Source organism: Lactuca virosa, chromosome 7 (genome assembly GCF_052849685.1).
Source record: "Lactuca virosa cultivar CGN04683 chromosome 7, Lactuca_virosa_CGN04683_v6, whole genome shotgun sequence".
Classification (NCBI taxonomy): domain Eukaryota; kingdom Viridiplantae; phylum Streptophyta; class Magnoliopsida; order Asterales; family Asteraceae; genus Lactuca; species Lactuca virosa.
In genome coordinates, this window is record NC_136432.1 from 72,570,601 (window position 1) to 72,590,771 (window position 20,171).

Consider the following 20,171-nt stretch of genomic DNA (forward strand, 5'->3'; position numbering starts at 1 on the left):
CCCCGCCCATATAGAACATACATAATCGGGCCCCGCCCATATAATCGGGCCCCACCCATATGAAACATAAAAACACATGAAAGAGTCACAAAGACAGCTAGCATCCTACAAACATAATCTAATAGGTCGGCATTGGTGCCTTCGACCCACGAGTACAGTGAAGAGACTCACCTCAATCGATAAACAGATAAAACACACACACGAACTGTTGGTGCTAAAGTCTCTCCTACTAAACATATCCAAAATCTTAACCCTAATTAGCAAGGTAATATCCCAACTTAGCAAGTCCAAAAACCAATACTAATCCCCATTTGGGCAAAAGACCATTTTGCCCTTCTAAGTCCACAACCCTTACAGTTGACCAAAAGTCAAAGTCGTAAAAAAAATTCAGCGGTCAAACTTCCATTGACCTACGCATGGCGTACGATTAGCTCTACGTGCTGCGTAGAGTCTTAGACGTAAGAGTCAGGGATCAAGCAGGCTACGTTGGGCGTAGCCTAATTTACGCCCTACGTACTATGTAGTTAAGCCAATTCCATTTTAGCTCTTAATCCATACATACCAACCATCTATTGCTTAGACCTGATCCTAATAAACATCTTAAGTGATAAAGTCGATGACTTTATGCCTATGCATGGCTAGATGGAGCTCAAAATCAAACCCTAGTCCCATAACATTCACAAAAGACCAAAAACCCTAACATGGGTGAATGAGGACAACCAAGATCTCATTTTTATGCCTCCTCAACCTTAGAAACAACAAGAAATGACAACTACAATGTCTGGAGTAGCTCATACTCATAAGACTCAAGATTATGGGACAAAAGAACATGAAAATCAAGAATCTAATGAGATCTAACACATGGACCAGCAAGAATCAAACTTTATACCTTCTGGAGCTAAGAAATGTAATGTAGGCTCTGGATCTACAAGCTTAAGCTTCAACAAGCTACAAGCTTGTACTTCTCCTTCCTCAAAATGCACCAAAAACACACAAAAGGTTCAAGATTTGCTTTAGAGGATTAGGGTTTCGAGTTAGATGCTTAAGAGGGTGGAGGCTGATGGTAAGAAGGGCCTCAAGGTTTAAGGTCCTTAAATAGGGCTCAAAACCCCCCCGGAAATTAGGGTTTGCACCCTGCACAGTTACGCCATGCATAACTGGCCATCTACGCCCCACGTAGAGCCATAATTTCCAAAATAATAAGCTAAAATATTATAAGGAAATGTACCTGAGAAACGGGCGTTACAAACATATTGTAAGGCACCGAAGATTTGTCGATATTTTCTTGGGCCATCAATAAAGTACCTCACCAATGACATAAGCAAAGGAGTATGTTAGCTTCTAAGATACTTGCACCACAACTAATCAACATATACTCTTGTTGAGAGAATTATGTCGAACCCTCGAGGATAACCTTAATACCAAGAAAGTGATATAGGATTGTAGGGTACCCAAGTCTTTTAATGAAAATTTTAACCATATGGTGGAAATAATCCAATCAATATGTAACATTCATTATCATTATAATTTCGTCCACGTAAACGAGGGCATAGATAAAAAAAAACCCTCGAGTAAACAAAGCCAACAAAGAGATGGACAATGAAATCAATCTTGGATCCTACAAAGATGCTATAAAGATGCATGTAACTAAAGCATGAGATGTGTGAAATCAAGCATGTAACTAAAGATGTATGTAACTAAAGCATGAGATGGATCCTATAAAAGGGATGTAGCTAAAGCATGAGATGGACAGTGAAATCGAGTATGTAACTATAAAGATGCATAACACTAAATCCTCTCGAGACAGATCAGTCTTGGATCCTATAAAGATGCATGTAACTAAAACATGAGATGGACAATGAAATCAAGCATGGGTTTGTTTGAGGCCATAAAGAGTGTGCTTAAAGCGATACACGTGATATGATGTGTAGAATCAGCACGGTTGAGATATGTAGATCTTCTTTATAGGACTCACACAAATGAATGCATTTTGAACATCAAATCAACGTAATGACAACTTGAGATGGATGGTGAAACCAAGCACACAACATGTTAAAAAGTGGCGACACGTGTGATATGGATGTGTAAGATCAACAAAACCAAGAGATTCGTCTTAGCAAAATCCCCATAAACGAAGGCATTATGAACATCATGTTGGCGTAATAACCAACCTTGAGATACAAGGGAGAAAACAATCCAAATCATGGTAGATTAGATTTGACAACAGGAATAAATGTCTCCTCAAATTCAATACCCGGTTGTTGGAGAAATCCTTTGGCACCAAGACATGCTTTGTAGCACTCGATGGTGTCTTCGGTCTTCTGCTAAAGTTGGTACACAGATTTGCACCCAATATTTTAATCATATAAAAGGGAACAAGAGTCTACATTTCATTCTAAACTAATGTCGACTACTTCTTATTCATAGCCACTCAAATGACATGGAAATAGAGAAACAAATTGAAAGACTCGAGATGGCATTCAATTAATAAGAAAAGTGACCATATCAAATTCATAATGCTAGTAATAATAACAAGGGGCGCAGACTAGTTAGTTGATGAACAGTAAAACCAGTTTCTAGCTTGATGGTATCATGGAAACTTTCATATCTATAAATCTTTTGAAATAAAACATAATATGTTACTTACATTTGTTGTATATATATGAACCAAAATCACTCAACAGCCACTCTATTTACACAACACCATATTAGAAACCCGAACAGACTCCCTGCACTTGCAGATGATATGATTGGAGGTGAAGATGACAAATACAATGATCTCTCTCTACAATGACATGGTGGAAATTACCATAACGCCCATGGTCAAAACTCAAAACTTCTCATATTCCCTTTACACTGGAGTCAAACTTAGCCGCAAAAGCTAAAGTCGACTCAAGTGTTCTCCGTGATGTACTTGACAAAAATGGCAGCACAGGCATCGGTTTTCGAGCTGGAGGCTCTGAATTTGTCCTTATCTTGTCACTGTTGTCAATTTGTGTGACAACTTTAACACCATCATCCACATTTACAATTATACCCTCCGGCTTGCTCAACGGAGACTTCCCAATCTTGAAAGAAAACCCATCGTCGGAATGTTTTTTACCAAACGACAAAAAGTTTATCCCCCGGGGAATTTCCGGGGGCGTTTTGGTCATTTCACCCTCGGAATTTACCTTAGGAGACGATTGGGCTTCTAGTGGTAACTTTTCTTGCGATAAAAAGCTTATCCCTTTCGGTGGTTGAGGAGACGATTTTGGTTTTGTGTCGATTTTTTCACGTGAAATAAAAGTTACACCTTTTGGTGGTTGAATTTGAACAGATGGTTTTGGTGAAGAAGCTGTATGATTGTTAATTTGTAATTTGGAACTCAGCTTTTGTTCAGAAGTTGACTCGTTTAAGGGGTTTAAGGAGGCTTCACTTGGTTGTGCCTAGTTAACACAAAAGTAAAAGGATTTTGTTGATTTATTTTATATGATGAAAAAGAAAATGGAAAAAAAAAAAATACCTCGTGAGAGAACATACAGTCTGAACCACGTGGGCAGAAGCCTTTTGAAAGATAGTTATTGCAGGGATACTTTGAGAGTTGATGATCAAATGGACACTCATCACCTTTCATACAAGAATGGCGTGCAAAATGACAACATGGCTGCAACATTTAAAAAAAAATCACATTCATCTATAACTTTAACAATATTATGATTGGTTTATTATAAAATATAAAATATAAAATATAAAATCCTGTACCTTGGATTTTGTCAAGGGGGTTGTATCATGAGAAAATTTACAATTCTCACCCTGTCATAAATCAAAGGATATGTATATATTGTGTTAGATGTCAGAATAATAAGTTTAGATTCTAAAAGTGAAATGAAAGTAAAAGATTATACCTCATGGCATCTTCCATTTATATAATGACGACAATATATAATTTTCTTCTCTTTTATCACTGGTTGAAGTTTCAGCCTTTTGACACCAAGCTTCCTGTTCTTTTCTGCACGTTTGATTTTTTCTTTTCGCTGAAAAACATGATTATGAATTTTATGATGAAAAACTTAATTTGGAATATTTAAAAGTAACCCTACTCCATTTTCACAAGCATCAAACATGTAATTGATGCATATAGAAAGTGTGGTAAACAAAAACAATGTGATATATTAAGTTCATATGTAAATACTAAATAGTATTTTAACAAAGATCATCAAAGTAAATAAAAGGTAACCTTTTTCTTTGCTTTTCTTTCTGCAGTCAAAACCCGCTTCTCTTTCTTCTTAGTATCAGCATCCTGTTATAAAAGAAAACATCATCTACTAAGCCAACAATAATCAATTGTAAATAAGAACATAAAAAAACAATATGTGATGATTCAAGAACTTATGAGAACTGAAAAGATGATATTTTTTAAAGAAAGTCAATACCTATTTTACTAAAAGATTATCTTTTTTTTAAGAAAGTTAGTACCTTGTTAGCAGAAGCATCCTCAGGGTTTTCACCAGTTTTTGTTAAACCTTCCGGACATGTTGACTGGTCAACAGACTTTTTTGCCTTTTTGTTTGTTCCTTTTTCATCATTGCAAGATCTCTGTCTCTTTTTATTATTTTGGGCACCCTTATCCTGTCATACATTGGAAAAAAAATATGATAATAACTTTTCTGTTTGTTCTTAAGTAAAAAGAATAGTAAATAAAGTAAAACCATTAAACAAACTCAAACCTTAATTGGGAATCCAAAATCTTGATTCTTGGTTGCATTATTTATTAAGTTATTTGCAGACACTGTGGATTTTCCATGAAGAGCTATTTCAGAATAATCCACCAAATTTCTTTTGGTTTTACTTATTACAACTGTCGTATCTTTACCAATATCATCAGCTTTGTTAATAGATAAGGGGGTCAAAGTCAAACTGTTATTTTTCTCAAATCCTGAATTGATACCAGTGAAATCTTCATGTTCTTCTGACCCTGTTTTGTCCACAGATTCCACATCATTATCTTCAGGAACCAAATTTGTAAACTCTCCTGAAATTTCTCCTTCTTCAACATCTTTATTTGTGTCTAAATGAGGAGAAGAAAGATCCAAACTTTCTTCTGATATGTTATGATCTTGTTCAACAGGTTCCACATGTAAATTAGTATTACATAAACTTTCTTCTTGGGTACCTAAAATCACTCTGGTTTCAGCTACATTTGTTTCTTCTTGATGTTCTGAATCATTTGATATGATATTGGTGCAAGTGAAGAGAACATCATCTTTTGTGACTGATTCTATATGAGTGTCATCCTTATCTACATGAAAAAATTAGGTCAGAATGACAAGAGATTAGCTTTCATTAACCATTGCACTTCAATGACAAATTTAAGATTTTTGACTAAGTTTACAAATTTCTGGTTTTTGATTTATTTTACACACTACAAAACAGTGCAAAAGTTTTTCAATGTATGCAATCCACCCTAGGCACATGATCAAATTACATATGATTATCACCAATGAATCCAAGATTCTTTTCAGACAGGTAGATTTAAAGATTCTTTCTATGGGCCAATTGAAATCCTAGAAGCAATGTAATTTTGACTCAAAGTATCTCCATTTGCTTTATTCCACATCAATTACATATGATCAGTAACAGGGGTACATTCCCTCCACCAGAAAAACTTCAACAAATTGATCATAAATCGTTTTGGGGGCGAATTACCATAGGGGGCGCAACCTGCTAACCCTCCCTAGCTCCGGCACCCCAATGATCATGAAATTGAAGATAGTTTCCATGAAAAGAAGGTCATTGGCACAGCCTTTTTACACTACACCTATTTGCAACTACAGTTACACTTAATAGTCGCCACTGGCTTAAACCCTCCACTAAACCTCTACACAAAGAAAACCCTAGAAATCCAGACTGGTACTATATATGTTAAAAAGGCTCATTGACGTTACAGAAAGAATCTATTTACGCACAGAAATACAAGTATATACCTGAATTTTGAGTGATATGAGAAGAATCGGCATAGCAAACGGACAGGATATGAAGAAGTGTATCGACAGTCCGGCTCCTGAGCGGCCTTCTTCGGCGGTTACCCGTTGAGGGGTTCGTTGGCCAAATCGGAATTTTCTCTAGGGTTCCGATTTCTGACCCTTCCATTGGCGGCATTGTCACCGTCGCAATGAGTTCTGAAGCAGGATCTATATAAACGCCGCCTCCTCGCCGGCGAAATTTCTAAAATTTCACTTTTATCCCTTCTCTTCTGTTTAGAAGGGATAATGACTTATGAGAGGGCGAACGTTTTTTTCTTCGGCATTTACCCCCTTCAACTTGTTAAACTTTATACATTCGGTCATTATGATTGTCTATTTCAGGTTAACCGGTAAAAATGACTTAATAGGGTAATATATTTTTTACTTTGTACACATTTAGTCCTTAATAATTTTGTACACATTTAATCCTTAATAATTTCTTTTGCAAAATAAGTCATTTTTGTTTTTATACTCATTCAGTACTTATGAATGATTTCTTTACGTTTTTCTCACGAAATCTTACATGGGACATTCATTAATGAGTTGTTTTGGCCATTTGATGTTTATGTTAATCATGATCTTAACTACTTGGTTGATCAGATCATGTGTTCTGAACGTCATAACTTCTTCATACGATCTCGGATTTTAACGATCTTTATATCCATGCGAACGATCTTTATATCTATGCGTTCGTATTTTAGTCTACTACAACTTTCATTTAGATTACTCTCATTAAAAAAATAATATATTTTTACTTACGATTTTTATATCCAAACGCAGGGGCGGATTTAGCCTGACCCCAGTGTTGCACCGGCAACACCTGTTTTTTTTTTCTGGCTGCAGTGGAAAAAATTTCGATTTTTTATTCGTTTATACCTATTTTCATGTATCAGCAACGTCTATTTCATGTCGGCAACACCTACTATGTATTCCTGCGTCTGTCCCTGTCCATACGTTTTTTATAAATGCATGTATGGATGTTTTTTTATAAAATCATAAGTAAAAACATATTACATTTTAACGTGAATAATCTTATAGAAAGAATGAACACGTGGATATAAAGATCGTTAAAATGTAACACCCCGTTTAATAAATAAATAAATAGATAAAAATTTATATGAATTGTGGCCCTAAAATCTATAATATTTAGTGGGGTGTTGGTCTCGAGGAGCTAATTGTCAGAATTTTAGAGATTGTGGTTAAAAGTGTAAAATCCGGATTCAGATTGTAAATATTTATGAAGATAGGGGCTCCGTGGTAATTATTAGAACTTAAGATGAAAAGAATGAGAGGAGGAGAGACTAAAAATGTTAACGTGGCTGAAGTTTGATCATTGGACCTAAATTGAAATGAATTTAGAATGCTGAGGGATCAAGAGTAAATGTTGGACCTAATTGGAAAAGGATTTGTAGAGGGAGGGGTTGTTATGTAAATTTCGGATTGGATTTGAAAGGGAATTCCTAGGTCAGGGTAGAAAGGGTAAATTATGGCCTTGGTTTGAAAGAAAAAGAGAAAGGGAGGGCTGATCTTGGCATTATGGCGAAAAGTTTAAGGAGTGTCGGGTATATAGCCTGCGATAAACCCTAACCTTAGGAGTGTATCAGCCGCCACTGTTTAGCCGAGTTGCACCACCATTGAAGACGAAGAGCCACGCACGACGTTGAATCAACGGGTCGTCGGTCGTATAGTCGTTGTTGCCGTCGTGGATCAGCCTTCCCCTCCGTTCGACGGTGCTACTTCGACCTTCTTACGCCTTAGTCTGGACCAACAGTCGCCGACGTCCATGCCGCCCTCCAGCGGTATCGCTGTTTGGTGGTGACGACTAGGACCACCACCAGGCCCTGTTCTCCTGTTGAAATTGTCGTCGTTCGAGGTCACCGTTCCTACAGTCGTTGGCGCCGCCACCAGTTTTCGTTGAAGGCAAGTCGTCACCGGTTCGTGTGTTTTCCGCTCGCGTTGTTGTCGTGTTTGCTGGGATGTGAACCAAAAGGAAACGATGCCACCACCGTGAGGTGGTGGCTGTCATCACAAAAACTACCATTAGCTGCTTCTGTTGCCGCCATCTAGTGCCATCACCGCCGCCGTGCGCCACCAGGTGGGTGGCTGGGTCCATCTTGTAAATTGAAGTGTGTGTGTTTTGTCTAGCCGGAAAACCAAGAGAGCCACTGCCACCACCTACCACCACCGGCCACCACAAGGGTGGTTGTGTGTGTGTGTGTGATTATTTGGAGTAAGTGTGTTTATTTTGGGTTATTTCATTGTAAAATTGTAATATTTGCTAGAATAATGAAAAGAAAACTCTTAACCACCACCGTAGGGTGGTGGCCGCCGTGTCGGGTGGCGGTGTGCTTTGCATGTGTTTGGATTACTTTTGGGATACTTGAACTCGATTGGACTAGAACCCTAACCACCACCGTGAGGTGGTGGCTGCCGCTGTAAGCCGCCGTTGACCACCACTACCCGAGGTGGTAGTGGGTGGTGCCCGACTAGTGAAACCCTAGTGGGCCTAATAAACCCTAATTGATCAAAATACCTAGCTATTGGGCCTATTCGGCTATGATTGGGTTGAAAACCCTAATTAGGGTTTAGAAAACCCTAATTTTGGATATATGGGCCTTGGACTTATCGGGACCCATATTGGAATGAAATTGTGAATTACACCCAATCACACCATATGACTTATCTAGTAGAGTAATGGACTTAATGGATTAAGTCCTTAATGGGTTAAGTGGGAAACACTTAACCCTAATTGTCATTTTATGTGAAACCCTAATTTCACTTTGGCCTGGAGCTGGGCCTTTCCATTGGGCTTTGGTGATTGGGCTAATAATGGGCCATTCAGTAACAACTTTATGGATTAGAATAATTTAATGGGCTTTAGGGTAAGGCCCATGAGAAGGTTTGGGCCCAATTTGGAAAATTAGGCCATAGATGAGCCATAATTGGGCCTTATGATTATCAGATATTGGGCCATTGGAAATGCCAAATGTTTGGACTGGACTAAATGGATGGGCCTTAGAATAAGACCATGTAAAGGTTTGGGCCCAATTTGGAAAATTGGGCCATATGTTGGGCTTTGACTCATAGTTGACTTTTGGGCCTTTGGATTGGGCCTTGGGCTTGAATAAAGCTAAGTTAGGGGTAAAGTAGTATTTACCCCAAGTATGTTCTTATGGTTATGTGTTGGAACCCAATTATTAATTGGGTGTCATTTTGATGTTGACAAATAGGGAATCTGACATCCAGTAGCTGGGGTTGTGTCTGCGGGACTTCATCAGTATGAGGTGAGTTACCTTCCAGTAGAGGTGGGTCTAAGGCACCAAATTCGGCCCACCAGCAGGTGATTGTGTATGAGATGATTGTCTTTGTGATAATTGTCTGGTTTGTAACTATCTGATATGTTCTATGTGTTAGGATGCTCTAATATATGTGTTAGTAGTAGTAGGGGTGAAATAGTCCCCAGATACCGGTTGAAAGATATCGAAGGGGTGGTCAGTACCCATGCATGCCTAGCAGTATGTTCATGATATGATGTTATGTGATAGTGGTAGTAAGGGGAATAGTCCCAATACCTGGTCGATAGGGCCAAGGGGTAGGCCAGACACGCCGGTATGTCTGACAGTATGATTATGTTATGTTTCTATGTGGTAGTAGTAGGGGTGAAATAGTCCCCGTAACCGGTTGAGATAAACCGGAGGGGTAGGTCGGACACCCCAGTATGTCTGACAGGGGTAGGTTAGGCACCCCGATATGCCTAGCAGGGGTAGGTTGAGCACCCCAGTATACTCCACAGGGTAGGTCGGGCACCCAGATATGCCTAGCATGGGGTAGGTCGGGCACCCCGGTATGCCTGACAGTATGTGATTCTATGGTATGTGGTATGATGGGGGGAACTCACTAAGCTTCGTGCTTACAGTTTTCAGTTTTGGTTTCAGGTACTTCGTTTTCAAAGGAAAGGAGTTGGCTCGATCGCAACGCATCACACTATGTTTTCCGCACATGAGATCCTTGGGATTATACTCTGATATTGTTTTATGATGACATGTTTTGATTATTGACGTATTGGTTTTGACATGATATGTTGTTATGGATGTTTTCTTATACTGTTGGTTTTATAATAACTTATTTAAAAATGAAATTTTTGGCCTTGAATTTTGGGATGTTACATAAAATCTGATATCGTATAAAGAAGTTACGACGTTTAGAATACAAGACCTAAGGCAAACCACGAGACCTACGCAACCAAGCAGTCGAGATTGCGTTGGACATAAGCATCTGATGGGTTTTGCGCACTACAACATTCCTATGGTGTACATGCAAACCCTAAAGCTTTGGATCTAGTTTGTCTAATGAACATGCAATAATCATCCAAAGCCATAAACCCTAGATCTAGCATGTGATAATCGATATTAACATAAGAATAGGGTTTAGATCTTACCTTGATTGTTATGTAGCAATAACAATCTCAATTCCTTCTTGTAATTGGATTCTGAAAGCTTAGTGTCACAAGTGTCACACCTCTAATGGAGTCACAAACACCATAAGCAATAAGGATGAAGAAGGAGGAGAAAGAAGACACCAAAAACGTCTAGAAACCCAAAGGAATCAGTTGGCCACGTTTTTGGTGCCCTAGGGGTCCTTAAATAGTGAGGCTATTAGGGTTATCTAACAAGGAAACCCTAATTTGACTGCTTAGGCCCTAAGCAGCCCATGGACTCTTCCTTTAGAGGCCTTGGACGAATTCTAATAAGTTTCCCGATAGATTTCATCCACTCCATCCTCTATGGAGTCCATTAGCCCAATATCCAACTATCACACAATTGACAGTTCTAGTCCCCTTTATTTAATTAATGTCTTTTAGTCACAAAATTAATTCTGATTAATTCTTGACTAATATTAATTAAACAATATGATTTCTCCTTTAATATATTATTCATATAATATATTAATAAATCATAATTAATCTCTTTCTCCACAAATCATCCTATCAAGTTGCTTTGGTGAAGGCAACCCAAAAGGACCATGCTCGTAATCGAGTCAAGTACATACCAAAATAGTTATGGGCTTAGACACTAATCCAACAGTCTCCCAATTGGATAAGTTGAATAACTATTCTGCGTATGACTTCAGATCCTGATCAGCAATCGTAGCTTTCAAAAGCCGCTGTCAACTCTGATCTTATCAGATACGCGTCCTTTAGATAAGGGATCATATATTCCTTCATTCTAGATATCGTATAGACGTGAGACATGGATTGAAATCAGTCTCTCAGTCTATGTGTTGTTTCCCGATTTCCCATTTATGACGACTGACTAATTGAACAAATCAAATCAGTCCTGGCTCGGCCGAGCACTTTCCTTTGTCATCACTAAATCATCGAGGGGCCCATAGATATCGTTTTTATCCCACTTTGGGTAAAAGGAATGGATAAACTTCGACTCAATGCTCGCTTGTACTTTCTCACCGAATCACACACAACAATACGTTTTATAACACCAAGTTACTGGTGCGTTTACATATTATCAATGTGTAACCGATTTGCAAGATACAACTCACACATTGATGGGTTTTGAGCACTACATCATTCCTATGGTGTACATGCAAACCCTAATAGCTTTTGGATCTAGTTTGTCTAATGAACATGCAATTGAATATCCAAAGCTATAAACCCTAGATCTATCATATAAGAACTGAAATAAGGGTTTAGTAATTACCTTTAATTGTTATATAGCAATAACAATCAATCCTTGCTTTGATTGGCTTCAGAAAGCTTAGTGCCTCAAGTGTTGCACCTCTACTGGAGTCACAAACACCACTAAGCAACAAGGATGAAGAAGGAGGAGAGAGTAGACACCAAAAACGGTTGGAAACCCTAATCCAAGTGTTAGCCACGTTTTTTGTGCCTAAGGGTTCCTTATATACTTACGCTATTAGGGTTTTGCACTTAGGAAACCCTAATTTGACTGCTTAGGCCCTAAGCAGCCCATGGACCCCTTTAGAATATCCCTTGGACGAATTCCTTATGGGCTTCCCATAGAATTCGTCCAGCCTATATTATTAGGTGATCCATAGCCCAATTGCAATTATCTTATAATTACAAATTCAGTCCCCTTAAGTTTAATTAATCTCTTTTAGCCACAAAATTAATTCTTAGTTAATTCTTGACTAATATTAATTAAACTATATGATTTCTCCTTTAATATATTATTCTCATAATATATTAATAAATCATAATTAAACCTTTCTCTCCTTAATTCATCCTACATATTTCTAAGGTGAAGGCAACCCAAAAGGACCATGCTCATAATTGGGTCAAGTACATACCAAAATAGTTATGGACTTAGACACTAATCCAACAATCTCCCACTTGGATAAGTCTAATAACTAATTTGCATAACTTCAGAACCTGATCTACAATCGTAGCTTTCAAAAGCCGTTGTCAACTCTGATCTTATCAGATACGCGTGTCCTTTAGATAAGGGATCATATATTCCTCATTCTCAAGATATCGTATAGATACAAGACATGAATTTTAATCATTCTCTCTATACTGTTTCCCGACTTCTGATTTATGACGACTGACAACATACTACAATTGAACACATCAACTTAGTCCTGACTTGGCCAAGCGCTTAGGTGTCATCACTAAATCATCGAGGGGCCCACAGATATCGCTTTTATCCCACTTTGGGTAAAAGGAATGGATAAACTTTGACTCAAATGCTCGCTTGCACCTACTAATCGAATCACACACAACAATAAGTTTTATAACACCAAGTTACTGGTGTGTTTACTTATCATCAATGTGCAACTGACCAGCAAATAACAACTCACACGTCTCGGTATCAAGAATATACAATATTATCGTCTCACAATCACTCGTGATAAAATCCATGAAGTTATTCAGGTGAGCATGGGTTTAATCCAATACTCTAATCTTATTAAAGCACTCATGAACTCTGCATCAAACTTGTGCTATGTCTAAACTCTTTAGACAATCTACAGACTCTTCATGACAGTCTTGCTTCATACCTACTTCCAACGTATGACCGACTGTGGATGTTTGAATAACCTAGTTATTCTGGAAGTCAAAACATGCAGAGTGAAACGCAATAATAATATTAATCCTATATGGCCCCAAAGCTTTTTGAGCGTAAATAAAACACTTTTATTTAAACACCATATTGATTATTCATTATTCATTGCTTACTGTTTCAGAAAATCAACTTATTACTTGAATTACAACAATAGTTGTCCCATGCTCCAAGCATGCATACTATGTTTCCTATGGTTCATGCTTTGTGAAATAGATCCATTGAAAACTTTTCCAATGATGCTCATTTCACAATTCCTAATCCTCAACGATAGTGTAAGAATACAAGGTTCTTGCCACTACTAGAATATGTTAGATTCTAACATTTTATGCAACGATCTTTTCGCAAAGTCATAGCACAAAAGTCACCACGACTTGGCCAATGAAATTAGAAGGTCTCTATCGGAAACTGTTACAAACAATTCTATAGATGTGATGCCTCTCATTCAAAGTACATTCCTTTGAACATCCTTTTGCATAAAATTTTCTAATCTAGACATAAATTCTCAATTTCCAACTCCCAATATGGAAACATTTCCATATTTGACATATAACAACTCATTCTTAATAGAATCTTATCTATTCATAATAATGTCGATATGGTCCATCCAACACTATACTTCCAACTACTCACAAGCAACAAATCCTTGGCGAACCTTAGATCGTCCTTTGATAGTTGTTTAATTATTTTAGCCAAAACCGTTCTAGTCCTTTTTCCCTCTTAATGCGCTAAGCATTTGGAAAATTTTAGAATGATCAAACATTATAGCATATGCAATCGATCCTATACCCGAAGCGTATGGGACACGATTCATAATGTCTTACATAAAGACGTGATAATTTTACCAATCTTTTGCTATAATATTTCTAATTGCCATGTTCTCACAATTTTGATTATGAAAAGGGATGCCGTAATCATAACCAAATTTTGAGAATGCAATTATCCTTTTCATATATAGAATTTCCTCATGTTGAACCATTCCAACACAACATTCATATATATTTGACTAAATTTGATTAAAATTCCACAATCTAAGCCTTTAGATTTGAAATGAAGTATAATATTCTCTCCCTTAATTATAGCAAAACAACTTTCCAACCCCTACAACTTTGCCAAGTGAATCTTTGTTTTCTATAATTAATATTTCTAACTTGCAATTCTTGAAATAATAATCATGCTCCCACTAACACGATGATTATTACCATACAAGCATAACACTTATGCTCCCACTAGCTTTGACATATACCTAGAAAACATCTGAACTTTCAGAAAACAATGCTTATTGAATTCCTTAAGTTCATATTTCTAAATACTTGATGCTTTGATAAGCCTTTATCTAAGCTTCTTAAACTCATACACCTTTGTCTTAGAAAGCTCACATGTGTGTCTAAACAACTTCAGAGCTTATGTTACTAAGTCCCAAATGTTCAGACTAATTGCCAAATCTCACAATTCGAACTATGAAGAGGGATGCCGTAATCATAATCGAATTTGAGAATACAATTTTCACAATTGCAATCTTCTTAAAAATTTTCTTAGTGAAAGCATTTCCTTACAATCATTTTCATGAAGGAGGGAAACCTTATGACACTTAGATTTTAAAGTGTATGTGTTCCTATCCATGCGAATTTGTCATAACAACAATCATAAGACAATGTTCGTGACAAATCTAACTCATATGGACTGAACTTGTTCAATCTCAATTTCGTGCCTCATGGTAGCACGAATGCCCACCATTGCTTCCAGGTCGTTGAGCAGCTCACCCCTTCTTATCAATGTACTTTCCATTGATTAGGGTGCCTTGCCTTTATTCAATCAATTCATAGAACTCATATTGCATAGTTGACTTAATCTGGAATGGCGCAGAAACAAACTTATGTCAGCACGATAGGTCGCCAACCTCAAGTCGTGTGCTAGTGATTAACTATCGGTTTATTCTTGATTTGTTCTTGAAACTTTTCAAGACAATTGAGACTCCCACTGACCTCTTGACATATATGATTCTCTTGTCAGGAAACTTTCCTAGACAAAACAAATATTCAAGAGTTAGTGTAGTTCTTATCAAGACAAAACACTTCACATAATTGGTCTTTGTTGGTCTTTGTCTTATTCAAGACAGCACAACTTACCAATTTCAAATGTGCAAGAATAAGAAAACCTTTTCCAAACTCCACATTTGATGAGTGCTATAAACCTAATTAAGACTTGTCACTCAATTCACAATCTTGGAATATAACTCTAAGACTTGATATTGGAACGAAGTATGATTGACTTTTTGATTTTAACAGTTTCTACAATTCTCGATTCCTCTTCTTAGACATACAAATGCACTAAGACTCACTTGGAGGATCAATTGAGATATGGTTCTTAATCATTAAGACTTATCATAAAACACAATAAAAGGTACTCTCCCTTCTTCTTAGAATAGAGAAACTTTTATCTTTCTACCTTCTTGATTCTTCTTATTCGTTCTGCCATTTATTGAAACCTTTTTGAAGCAACTCAGAATTATACTTAATCTTATAAGTATAATCATATTTACTAAACTTTAGTAAATCATGACGAATATTTTATCTTTCTTTGTGGTGGACTTGACCAACGCTCAACTAAGTGTACCTGATCTCTAGCCCTTCACTTGACTCTTTGTCAAGGAATTAGTCTAATTTCCAAATATGAAAGTTTTTCATTCATCACACAATGCAGGTTTCATGATTCCAAGTTTCTGTCCAATTGAAACTTGGGCGATGAGAAACTCTCCCTATTTGGTAAATTCTCGACATTTCCACAAATAACATAATTAAGAATCAAATCCATTATTGCTAATAGTAGAAACATTCAAACATCAATTTTTCATACATGCCATTGCAAGGATAAATAAATAAGACAAAATCAAATTTTATTTTATTGCGGAAAAATTTGTCCTTACAATGCAATTCAACTGAAAAACTATGCTATTACATATTTGTTATCAATCTATCCTAACTCTAGAGCAGCAGCTCAAAAATCTGATCTTCGAATCCATGCGATCGAAATCCATTTCTTCATGATCAGATTCAGCACGCTTCTTCCTTAAGCTTCCTCTCTTTTCTTCGATCCTGCAAAACATCAAAATGTAATCTTATCACATATCAAGAATCAAAAAATAGGAACTTACAGAGTTAGTTAGTGGATTTTACCTGAAGTAGAGCCATACGTCTTGACTCTCCCATCTCTTAGATCTCTCAGGTAAACAGGGCAGCTTCGTCTCCAATGCCCCTTATTATGACAATGAAAGCAAATGGACTCATTTGGCACAGCACATCGGACAATCACAGACTTAGTCCTTTCTGGACTTCCAATGTTGCCAGTGTCCATTGAAGTTTGGGAGTTTGATTGACCAACCAAATTTGCTTGACCAGCACGCCAAATCATTGCTGATTCAGCAGCTATAAGCAAATAAGTGAGATCAATGAGGGTCACGTCGTGTTCCATCATATAGTACTCTCTTATGAACTCACTATATGATTCAGGAAGTGACTGAAGAACCCAGTCAACAGCCAACTCACCTGAAATCTCGACACCCAACATCCTTAACCTGTCAATGTGTGACTTTATCTCCAAGACGTGTGCACACACAGGTTTCCCATCTTCGTGTTTACTTGCCAAAAGGGCTTGAGTGAGCTTGAACTTTTCAAGCCTTCGAACTTGTGGGTTAGGGAGAACAATTGGAGGAGGTGGAGGAAGTGAAGCATGATCTCTGGTTCCTCGATCATATCGTGGAATATCATCTTCATTTGGAAAACTTGTTCCATGGGATTTGGGAAGACCATTGTTAGATTCAGACATCTACAAAACGGGAGAAATCCAAGTTAGTTGATAAGAATCCTTGATGTAACACCCAAATGAAACATCAAGGCTAGGATCCAACACAATATTCTACAACCTAGAAGAGGGATGTCGTAATCTAGTTGCAGAATATTTGAAGGTAGGTAAATGACGATTTACCAATTCCCACCATGAAAAACAAAAATGAAGTCTAAGTTTTAAATGAATTGAAACTCCTAGATCTTTTGCGATTCATTGGAATTTTCAATGGCATGTTTAATCTCGATTATGCCCTTCATTTGTGACTGGGATGCCGAGGATCACAAATAAGGTGTGAATAACCATACGAATCTACGTGGTGCACTCAATGCTACTATCACCTAATCAATGTGCCGGTTAGCCACACACGCTCCATTGATCTATGATAAACATCGAGCCACCCTTCGCCACCAATGTCAATCCCAAATTAGTGTGTCGGTTAACCACACACGCTCCACTAACGTTTGACAAGGGTACAAAGTGTAATTCCATGGATTAGCATACAATTTCACATTTTGCATAAAGTAACTAGAATTTGGGAATTTGAAAAAGCATGTAGTTACTTTGTACTTCATTATACTTATAATGGAAGGTTTCTTCCTATCCTACCCGTTCGGCTAATGACCTTCCACTAGTGAAGAGTGCGGTGGGTAAGAGTGGATACCCATTCAATCGCCATTTTATAGGCAATTTCCTTAAACACCCCTTAAAGACCAGCTTCGTGAATGAGGCCTACTAACGGTAAGACTGACTCTTTACTCATATATATATATATATATATATATATATATATATATATATATATATATATATAATATTAGACTTTTAATGTTACATATATATAGTATAGGGTGTATTTTACACTTTTAAAATACTAGGTGGTTTTATTAACTTTCTCTTTTAATTAAACTTTTAATTAACTTAACAAAACCATGTGGGTGTAATTTGAACTTTTTCAAAATACTAGGGTTTTAGAATTTAAATATTACATAAATAAACTATTAATCAAAATTTTAAATTCCAAAACTTGAGGGCAAGTTTTGAACTTTTCAAAACATTAGGGTTTAGAATTTAAATCTTTCAAAATTAAACTTTTAATCAAAAAAATTTAAATTCCAAAACTTGAGGACAAGTTTTGAAACTTTTCAAAACACTAGGGTTTAACCATTTAAATTTCAAAAACAAAACTTTTAAGTTCAAATTTAAACTATAAAACCTAAAGGGGAAAAAAGAAACTTTTCCATACATTGTGAACTCGATCTCCTAGTCCTTCACTTGACTCTTTGTCAAGGAATTCGCCTTAAAATTTCTAAGTACCAAGATTTCCATACATCACATGATTCCAAGCTTCTGTCCAATTGAAACTTGGGCGATGGGAATCTTTCCTTACTTATAAAATTACGACGCTACCATAAATAACATAACTAAGAATCACATCCACTTAATATTGTTTATAATAGAAACACACAGACATCAATTTTCACAATTGCCATTGCAAGGAAATATAAATAAGATAAAATCAAAATTTATTTTATTGCGGAAAAATATATCCTTACAATGCAAACGAAAACTATGCTATTACGTATTCCTAAGCAATAACTCTAAGCAGCAACTCAAAAATCCGATCATTGAATCCATGCGATCGTAATCCATTTCTTCGCGATCAGACTCTGCTCACTCCTTCCTTTAAGCTTCCTTCCTTTTTTTTCGATCCTTCAAAATATCAAAATGTAATCTTATCACATCATGTATTAAGGATCTCCAAATAGGAACTTAATGGAGTTAGATAATGGATTTTACCTGAAGCAGGGTCATACATCTTGACTCTCCCATCTCTTAGATCTCTCAGGTAGTCAGGGCAACTTCGTAACCAATGCCCCTTCTTTTCGCAGTAGAAACATATGGACTCTCTGGAATGGCACACGGGACTATCTCAGACTCAACCTTTCTCTTGCGTAGAGAAAACTTTTCTAGACTTCCAATGTTACCATTGTCCATAGAGGGTTGGGATATTGATTTACCAGACAGATTTGTTGACCAGTGCGTCAAATCATTTCTGATTCAGCAGCAATAAGCAAATAAGTCAAATCAATAAGGGTCATGTCGTGGTCCATCATATACTACTCTCTAACGAACGTACCATATGATTCGGGAAGTGACTGAAGAACCAAGTCAACATCCAACTTCCTTTAAACATCGACACCCAACAATCCCAATCTATCAATATGTAACCTTTTATCTAAGACATGAACACATATAGACTTTCCATTTTCATGTCTTTTGCCAATAGGGCTTGAGTGACCTTGAACTTTTCAAGTCTTCGAACACATGGGTCAGGGAGAATTATTGGAGGAGGTGGAGGAAGAGAAGCATGATTTATATTTCCACAATCCAATCGTGGAACATCATCTTCATGTGGAAAACTTTTTCCAACGGATTTAGGAAGACCATAGTTGTCAGACTTTGACATCTATAAAACGGGAGAAAATTCAAGTTTAGTTGATTGAGTCCTTAATAAAACACCCAAATGAGATATTAAGGCAAGGACCCAACACAATATCCTACAAATTGGAAGAGGGATGCCGTAATCCAGCTCGCAGAACATTTGAAGGTAGGTAAATGACGATTTACCAATTTCCACCATGAAAACAAAAAGAAGGTTAAGTTTTAAATGAATTGAAACTCCTAGATCTTTTGAGATTCATTGAACTTTTCAATGTCATGTTTAATCTCGATTATGCCCTTCATTTGTGACTGGGATGCCGAGGATCACAAATAAGGTGTGAATAACCATGCGAATGTACGTGGTGCCCTCAATGTTACAGTCACCTAATCGACGTGCCGGTTAACCACACACACTCCATCGATCTATGACAAACATCGAGTCACCCTTCGCTACCAATGTCAAACCCAACTTAGTGTGCCGGTTAACCACACACACTCCACTAATTGTCTCGACAAGGGTACAAAGTGTAATTTCATGGAATTGCATCGATTTCACTTTTCCTAAAGTAACTAATATTGGGAATTTTGTAAAACATTTAGTTACTTTATTCATTATACTTTTAATGAGGAGAGGGCTTGCCCTATCCTACCCGTTCGGCTAACGACCCTCCACCAATCAAGGAAGCGATGGGTGAGAGTGGACACCCATTAAAAGACCATTTTATAGGCCATAACCCTATACCCCCTTATAGACCGGCTTCGTGAATGAGGCCTACTAACGGTA

The 20,171-nt window shown here is 37.2% G+C and overlaps 1 protein-coding gene across 1 annotated transcript; it reads right to left on the minus strand.

Annotated features, from left to right (window-relative positions):
* Positions 1-2,588: 2,588 nt before the first annotated feature.
* Positions 2,589-6,238, minus strand: EMB1789 (CCCH-type zinc finger family protein). Its single transcript, XM_079061498.1, has 8 exons — positions 5,967-6,238; positions 4,710-5,281; positions 4,459-4,611; positions 4,220-4,282; positions 3,888-4,016; positions 3,745-3,795; positions 3,506-3,646; positions 2,589-3,428 (listed from the first exon to the last, which is right to left on the minus strand). The coding sequence occupies exons 1-8, from the start codon at positions 6,139-6,141 to the stop codon at positions 2,841-2,843; spliced, it is 1,872 nt and encodes a 623-aa protein (XP_078917624.1). The 5' UTR covers positions 6,142-6,238; the 3' UTR covers positions 2,589-2,840.
* Between the last annotated feature and the right edge of the window lie 13,933 nt (positions 6,239-20,171).